An 8,792-nucleotide genomic window follows, 5' to 3' on the forward strand; every position below is an offset into this window, starting at 1 on the left:
AAAAAAACTAGGCAGTAGGCACTGCCTACTGCCTAGTTTTTCCTAGGACATAGCCCAAAATAGTTTATGTACCAATAAGGCAAAAACATGCGCAAGTTTTGACAACTCAGCATATTGTGCATGTTGAAGTGTTAAGTGTATTTTCTGCGAATTTTGTAGTGATATTACCAGAATTCATGGTCCACTTGCACAGACCAGCAGCACATCAAAAAACATGGAGGGTCTCAACAACGGAGCGACTATGGCTGGTATGCCGTCGGCCGAAGTGGAGAAGGTCAAGGTGACCGTGCTGGCTGCAGGCGCGTTCGGCATCGCCATGGCGACTTTGGCGGCTCGGCGTAAGCACGACGTGCTCCTCTATGCGCGCGATGCGAACGTAGTGCAGAGCATCAACGAGACGCACCGCAGCCCTCGCGTGTTCCCGCAATTCAACCTTCTGCCCAATATTCGCGCCACCACGTCTGTGGCTGAAGCCACCAGCGACGCCAAGATTGTTATCGTGTGTCTTCCGGCTCAGCTCACTCCCGACTTCCTGGCCCAGTACCGTGACGACGTCCCAACGGACGCCGTGCTGGTCATCACATGCAAGGGACTCTACCTAAAGACGAAGCAGCTGCTGGCCGAGCCCATTCTTGAGGCACTACAGCGTGACCAGCCTCTGGTCTTCCTATCGGGTCCATCCTTCGCGCTCGAGCTTATGAACAACGCGCCGTCGGCTGTTGTCGTGGCCGCTAAACTTCTCTATCACGCTGTTTACGTGCAACGCCTTCTGTCCACCGTCGACTTCCGCATTTACAGCTCACAAGACATTGTGGGCGTGCAGCTCGGTGGCGCACTAAAAAACCCACTAGCCATCGGCGCCGGTATGGTCGAAGGTGCCGGCTACAAAATTAACACGCTGGCTGCCTACGTCACACGCAGTTCCCTGGAGCTGCAGAAACTCTGTCTGGCCATGGGCGGCCAACCGATGACCATTTCGGGTCTCTCGGGCATCGGAGATCTCATGCTTACAGCCTTCGGTGGTCTCTCGCGTAACAGGACGTTCGGTCTTCGCCTCATTCAGGGCGAGAAGTCGGAGGATCTGCTACGTGAAACTACAGTCGAGGGTGTCCCTACGGCTGAAGTTGCAGTCTACTTCGCCGAGCAATGTGGCCTCGACCTGCCTATCTTCCGAACAGTCAACGCCATGATCAAGGGCCACGTTAAACGAGAACAGCTCCAAGAACTGCTCATGAATAGACCTCTCAAGTCCGAGACCTGATCGAACAGAGGTGCTAAGGGAAGCGGATTTATTTGATGTTCCTGTTACGGTCGACTAGGGATTATTTCGAAGTCTCCTAGTGACGTCACATATCTGTAACCTTTTTCAAATCCTATCAATTCAAATATTCCAAGTTGGAGTCCGGAGGTGCCAGTGGGTACTGCCCTTCAAAAAAGAGATCGGCTACTAAGCCAATATACTGAAATTTGGTGAGCGATAAGGACAAAGTGCACCGGAAGTTACGTATCTCCTTCAGTAGATATTGCCGCGGAAGTTATGCTGTCTGGTCGTATTGTGCATTTCAATGATTTTGTCCTTTTCACTTAGTCTGATGCTCGATTTATAATACAAAAAAGTCGTTTTATTTAATCGAGGTCTATAAAAAGTACAAAATCGATCTAGCTAGACTGGCTAATACATCGAGCTACGATAGTAAAATCGACTGCTCGGGATCGATCAACCACCAAATCAACATCGATATCCTGTAAATCGACCCTTTTTGCCGTTTTGAAATGGTAATTCGATCACAGATAAAACAATTCGATGCCTGCCTCTCCATCTCATTTTTATTCGTGGTTTTTGCTCCGACCATGCTCCATCTATAAAACGGATGGACATTCCATCTGCAAAGCACAATATTTGTATGCATCATACATGTATCCTGCGTCGAGCTCCATAGCAAGCCGCGCATTCCTCAGCCCAGGCTGGACAATCGTCTTCCATTAAAGTTCAGGACAAAATGAGGTTTACGCCAAGTTAATTCCTGCGTTGGTTCATTTGTAGCTAAATTAAAAGCTAAATCCCATCAAGGTATATTAAAAAATATACCTTGAGGGCATTGCTTAGTTGACAGTCTGCATTTCAACATGTGCCGGTATGGGGAACTGCGGTGCACAAAATGTCTGGAATGGCTACTCAGATGGTGGAGCTACTAAGAAACAATTAGTGAAATAATCCGGTCCTTGGTAGTATTTAAAGAGCAGTAGCATGAGACGTTTTCAAATAAGACGGTCAATCGCTGATACAGAGCGGCTACTTAAATAAAGATATTCTCCGCCGAGCAAAGCGCGAATAAACTTAGAAATAATATTTTTCACCTTTTCCATTCGGATTTTCGAATCTGAAATCTGGAGGCACAATTTAATGAGTGAAACCTACCCGCCGAGCGACCATACTGCTGCTCGGCATAAAGAGTCCCGCTTGCGGGGCTCTGTTCGGCTTGTGTATTAATATTTTCATCGGCCCACCCACCCACCTCGGATCTCGCTGTCGCTCTGTCACGGTACACAGCTAGAAGGAGGACTCGTCATTCTCTCGGACTGCGTTCGGAAGATCTGCTTGCTGCAGAAGTCGCAGGCCACGTCCACGCAACTGGGCCCTCCGGCCCAATCGACAGCGTCCCAAGCCTAGCGTGGAGCGCCTGGCCGTCGACAAGGGTGGGAATTTGCGTTAGACCTCTACGTGGTAGCGACTTACAGAAAAATAAGGAGCCTAGTGCTCAGTTGGAAGCTTTAGGTAGAAGCTCAGTAGTGATTTCCCTTCTTACAAAAGAAGTGCTCAAGAATACAACAACAACTTTACATTTACGTGATAAACCTAAGTTCCTACGTCGGCCTGCTAGATACACGACCCCGACCTAAAAAGGATTACCGCGACAATTTGGTGGAGAAGCAGGGTATCTTCACGCTGAAGAATCGTAGGAGCGTAAACGCGGAATGAGCCGCCCCTTTGGCAACGGAACGCCGAAGCGGGAGGAAAAAGGAAGTGGGAACGCCATGAGCGCCCACGGTTGGTCCGGTGAGGGGCACGGCGGTGAGCCGAGGGAGAAAAGTGGGGAATGGTCGTCTCCGCTTCTCCTTTCCAAGTCGAGATCTACGAGGAAGACAAGCGCGCGCCTAGTACCGTCGGCGGTGGCGAACAGGAAGAGGCCCGCGTTAGAGGGAGTGGAGAAGCTCCCGCAGTCATTAGAACGCCTCGGTCTGCAGTGTCGGAAGAACGGGACGACGCTGAGGGAGCCAAGTTGCTGGGGATAATGAAAGAGGTTCTGTCAGAACCCGAGTCCTCCTGGTCAGGCAGGCGTGGACATCGATCTCGCAGGCGTACTCACCTATCGAGCTGGCGTAGCCACTCGGCCTTCAGGTCGTCTCGAATAGTACGTAGCCGTTCCCGGGGTCGTCCTTCCCCCTGCGAACCTTGCTATCGTGCTCGCGTTCGTCGGGGTAGCTGCCTCCCTGGCGCTTCCAGCATCCCTGAGGGGGGTCAGCGAGGGGCGTGACGGGTCGAAGGAGAACACCACGTCTCGGGGCGCTCCCGACATGAGTGCTCTCAGTTTCTCACTCTGTCCTGGTCTCCGAGCTAACTACTCCACGATCTCATCCAACCGTTCTTTTTCCTCGCGCGTGAGCGTCTGCCCGGTCGGTGGTGACGCCGGCCCGATCAAGGACTGCCTCGGTAAGGTCCATGACCACACCTGCAAGGTCCGCGTCGACACCTGCTAACCCTGTGTCGACCCCGGCTCGCTCGATAGCAGCGTCCGTCAGGTCTGGAACGCCTTCCAACGACTCGAGTTTGCAAGCGCTGGCGGTAGAGTCGGTAGAGCGAGTACTCCGAAAACTGACGTTGTCTGGTGAGTCTAGTGCTGGAACGCCACGCTCACGAACGCCGGGATCAGATGCACGCTACACGCCTGGGTCGGCCAGACTGGGGCATACGGGGTTGGAACGACCTTGGAGCGCGCATCTAATCGAGTACCAGAGACCTCCGATCCCTCGTGCCTCGACACCGGCGAAGACTTCGATGTCGGTGGGGATGCCGTTGGGACCAGTTCCCGCGTACCGAGGCGTACCTTCGAAGGAGATTAGTCCGTAGAGGAACGAGATGATGGGCGGAGCGCCTAGGACGGGAGCGCTCTATTCTCAGTACGAGTCGATGACCCAGCCTAATGCCGGGTGGGGTCAGAATGGAATGCTACCTGCTTGGCCCGCAGCTCCCGTAACACCAGCTCAGGAGTACCCGAATCTGTCCACGTTAGGGATGCCTCTGGCGGCAGGAGGAGCATCACCATCGTATCTGAGGAACCAAGGCCTTGAAGGGAGCGCCGGATATCGGGGTGCTGAGTATCGACGCGAGGGCGTTCCTGAACGCTCAGATTACCATCGACAAGCCGTTCCTTACGTGGGTATCCCGAATGAGTTGAGGAACGCCGTGAAGGTGATCGTTCCATTCTACTCGGAGACGGCAACGAACGAGAGAGCGGCAGCTTTCTGACGTTATTTTGAAAGGTGCACCTATGGGATGGACAGCCTGATGCGATTGACGGCGTTCGAGCAATGCCTCAGAGGTAAGGTGGGTCAGGAGTGGTAGTATAACTCGAGGATCGACACTTTCGAGACCCTCCGAGTGACGTTCCATAACCGATTCGTCTGCCAGTCGCCTGCCCAACTCTGGAACCGCCTCAAGAACGCCAAGCGGAGTCGCGGCGAGTCGGCGGAGGAGTGGGGCGATCGCATATGGACCATGTGCGAGGCCCTGGGCTACCATGAGCCCCGTATGAGGTACGAGTTCTTCCTGAATGGACTGCGGAACAAGCAGATGAAGGCGGTGTTGAATGGTAACATGGTTGCGACGATCCGAGAGGTCTGTGACCTGCTGATTTACAAGAAGCTGCATATGCCAGTCGAGGAAGAGGACGAGTTTGCGGACGATGGAACGCTCTAGTGACGCGGACTCGACGCCGTCGCAGATGTTACAGCAACTACAGCTGATGAATCAGCTCATGCAGATACAGCTACAGGGCGCTGGAGTGCAGCAGGGATACATCAGAGCTGTAGTGCTTCCGGCTCCCCCTGTTCAAGGCATTCCGACTCCGGTTGGGAGCGCCTCGTCGCCTCAGAACGCTTCGACACCTGGGAACGTTCCGTCGGGCTTAGGTCCACTGAGGATCAGACTCGGCCCAGACACGCGTACAACGGAAGGAGAAGTTGTATGTGGTCGCTGTGGACGAATGGGATGTGGTCGCGAAACCTTCCCGCGAGGACAATGGCGATGCAACAGGTGCAACGAGCTGGGTCACTTTTCTATGGAGTGTAACCGGCCGAGACCCCAAGGATCCTATCGGAGCGGAGAACGCCGTCGTATGGAGTGCTTTCTCTGCAGCGAGAAGAGCCACTCGGTGGCCAAATGCCCTAGTCTGGACCGACTGTGTAGCCTGACGCAGAACGCGACCGCTGGGAACGCCACCGCGTCATCCGGAACGCCTCAACAATGAAGGGGGCAGGAGGGGGGGGGGAAGGGAGCGTCGCTCCTTCCTCTTGCCTAAAGGGGACACGCCGAGAGGTGAGGTTCCACCTAGACTAACTACTAGTGGATCCGAGAAGACTCTCGAGGGAAGTGGGACGGATGTGAAAAGTACTCGAGGTGTGCCAGTCTCAAGTGTGAGGACTGAAACTGTAGAACGGGAAACGAATGAAGCGAGCAGCCCAACGGAACGGGTGGGCTCCATACTGGACAAGAACGAAGTGAGCATCCCAACGGAACGGGTGGGCTCCCTACTGAGCAAGAGCGAGAGCATCCCAACGGAACGGGTGGACTCCATACTGGACAAGAACGAGATCATCCCAACGGAACGCGTGGGTTCCATACTGGACAAGAACGAAGTGGCCATCTCAACGGACCGGGTGGGTTCCATGCTGTGTAAAAATGACGAGAGCATCCAAACGGAACGGGTAGGCTCCAAACTAGGAACTGGAAGAGGGAGCGGTCCAACGGAACGGACCGGCTTCCAACAAGACTGTCAAACGAATGGCTCTTTGAGTGAGCCCGAGGGAAGAGAGGAAAACGCGGAAAAGGCAACGGGGCGCTTGGCAGCGCCGCGAGAACGAGGAGATGGAACGACGAAGCGTTCCGAACAAGAAAAGGAAGACGAGACTGGAGCAGCAGATCGCTTCAGTGCGACGTCTAGGATCAACAAAAATGCCTTGGAAACGACGACAGATGCCGCGAGCGCAAGAGCGAGCCACGTTTCGGTGGTAATAGAGGTGGTTAGTGCGACTACCACTCAGAAGACCAAAAATACCAAGGGGGAGGATTCTACAGGACGCTACGACCGCCTGTTCACCGACGAGGAGCTGGATATTCTTGAGCATGGTGAAGGTCACAGAGCTAAGGAAGAACCCGAGGAGTACGAGAAGTAACTTGAGGAGCGATTGTACCCCGTCGATGAACAGGTCATTCGTCTGCGAGCAAAAAGGAATGCCTAGGAACAGGGAACGCCGACTCTATCGGAGATGAGTGCGGTGCTAGGGATCTCCGAGGAAGTGCTGGAACGCACACGAAAAGTCTCGCCAGGAGAGCTAAGAACGCCTGCGTATTGGCTGGATTGGTATGATCGGAAGCTGGCGGCTTCTACGGGGGTAAAGCGGGCGAATCGAGCCTTCAGGGACGCTAGTGAGAGCGCGGAACGGCTGCCGCTGTGGTAGGTGTGATTTCCGATAAGAAGAACGCAGGGACGGAATCACAAGAAACAGCTGAAGAGGACGGAGAGCGCGACTTTGAACGGAACGTATGCTTCGAGTTCGACGATCTTGCTGTCCCAACCACCTGGGCTACCGAAGAGAAGGTTGGAACGCTTCCGTTCAGGTGGCGTTCCTGAAACAAGAAAGGAACACCCTGATGGAGCGCGAAGTAGGGAATCCAGATGGGTAGAACAGGACCGTGCGACAGGAGAGCCCCCCCCCCTCCCCCGTTACGTGACAAGAAGGGCGAAGACTTTCTAGACGAGAATATTCTGCGTGAGTACCTCCTCGGAATAGGTGGAACGCCTACGGAGGTGTTCCTAAATCGTGCGAGGACTTGGGGTCGAAGCTATTTTGAGACGGAAGCCCCGACCATTCGTGACAAGTTGTGGGACAGGAGAAAGAGAAACCCGAAATAGTGGGACAGGCTACTGCGACAAATGGGGTAAATCCATGGAAGAAAGTCGAGTTCAGTTTGCCAATCAGCAACGAGGAGCTCAGAATAGAAGAAGAAACCCCCGAAGTGTATCGTGCGAACACGAGAAGAGCGCCGAAAGAGCTAAGAGGACCGGGGCTCTGCCAGGTAAACAGAGAGGAAGGTACACACGACGATGGAGACGTCGTCTCGACAGGCAAGCGCGTCGTTTGTAGTGTGCGAGGAGTGCAGGTCCTATCACACCGCTTTATCGACTGTTGTCCGTCTAAAAGGTTAGCTGACACAGGTGCGGTCGCAAGCCTGGTAAACAAGCGTGTGTTGAAGAGACTAGGACGAACGTCGGAGACTCTGAGACCTTATATGGGCAGTCTGAACAGCGTTTCAGGACACGTCATACGAGTACGCGGAGTCATTGACCTGCCCGTGACACTCGGAACGCTTGAAAGAACGCTTCTGTTCGTGGTGGTCGACAACCTGTTCGTGGACGCCGTCCTCGGCACGGACTCGCTGAAGGCGTTCCGCGCCGTGATCGACCTGGAAGGACAAAAGATGACGCTAAATGGGACTGGAGACATCGTTCCTTTGGGCGAAACGAGGGTGGACGAGACGTATGCAGCTACAGTATCGGCTAGAGTGCTTCTAGAGCCTGGTTGTCAGGCGCTAATAAGGTCAAGAGCTCGAGGAAGGGTGAAAGACAATTCAGTAGTGTTGGTGGAAAGCGTTCCAGTCACTGAGAGTGGCTAGAACGCCCTGCGCGGTAACGAAAGGAACAATCTTGGTGGAAGTGTGCAACGCCTCCGCCGAAGAAGTGGATATCCTACCCGGCGCGTACGTCGCCGCCGTGACGATCGTCCCCAGAGCGACGCTCGTAACCCGCGCTCCCTTTGAAAGTGAAACGGCTGAGAACGTCAGCGCTGTATTGAGCGCTGGTAACGACAGTGTGGTCGCCGTAGTTGGAACGCCTGAGGAAGAAATGATCGTAGCAATGAAGGACGACGAAGAGGGTGACTTAAAGGTGGACTTTGAAGACTCCGCGATGGGTGCCCAGCAAAGAAGGCTATTCGCCGACATGCTGAGAGACATGCGAGACTTGTTTGTGGAGACCTCGAAAAAAACTGGAAGAACGAAACTCCTCAAGTTCAGTATCGACACGGGAACGCATGCGCCGATCAAACAGCCGCCTTATCGTGTCTGTAAAGCCGAAGGCGACGTCATGGAATCGGAAATCCAGGAATACTTGGACCTTAGCCTCATCCGGCCGTCGACAAGCCCTTGGTCTAGTCCCGTCTTGGTGATCAGGAAGCCTGACGGAGGTATTCGATTTTGTTTTGACTATCGGAAGCTGAATGCTGTCACTGTGAAGGCCAGTTATCCGATGCCGTTGATTGATGACGTTCTGGACGCTCAAAGGAACGCCTCTCTATTCTCGACGATGGACATCGCCTCTGGGTATTGGAACGTTCCTATGGATCCTGACAATGTGGAAAAGACGGCCTTCACAAGCAAATTTGGGTTCTACGAGTGGCTAGTTATGCCGTTCAGAATGACAACGCCGTTCCGGCATTCGAACACCTGATGGAGA

The 8,792-nt window shown here is 53.9% G+C and overlaps 1 protein-coding gene across 1 annotated transcript; it reads left to right on the forward strand.

The window, feature by feature from the left end:
- Window positions 1-241: 241 nt before the first annotated feature.
- On the forward strand, window positions 242-1,261 carry PITG_05701 (NAD-dependent glycerol-3-phosphate dehydrogenase; the record flags this gene model as incomplete). Its single annotated transcript, XM_002999270.1, has 1 exon — window positions 242-1,261. One exon carries the CDS (start codon window positions 242-244, stop codon window positions 1,259-1,261), a length of 1,020 nt encoding a protein of 339 aa, XP_002999316.1.
- Window positions 1,262-8,792: the final 7,531 nt, after the last annotated feature.

This window comes from Phytophthora infestans, genomic scaffold (genome assembly GCF_000142945.1).
Source record: "Phytophthora infestans T30-4 supercont1.7 genomic scaffold, whole genome shotgun sequence".
Classification (NCBI taxonomy): Eukaryota; Oomycota; class Peronosporomycetes; order Peronosporales; family Peronosporaceae; genus Phytophthora; species Phytophthora infestans.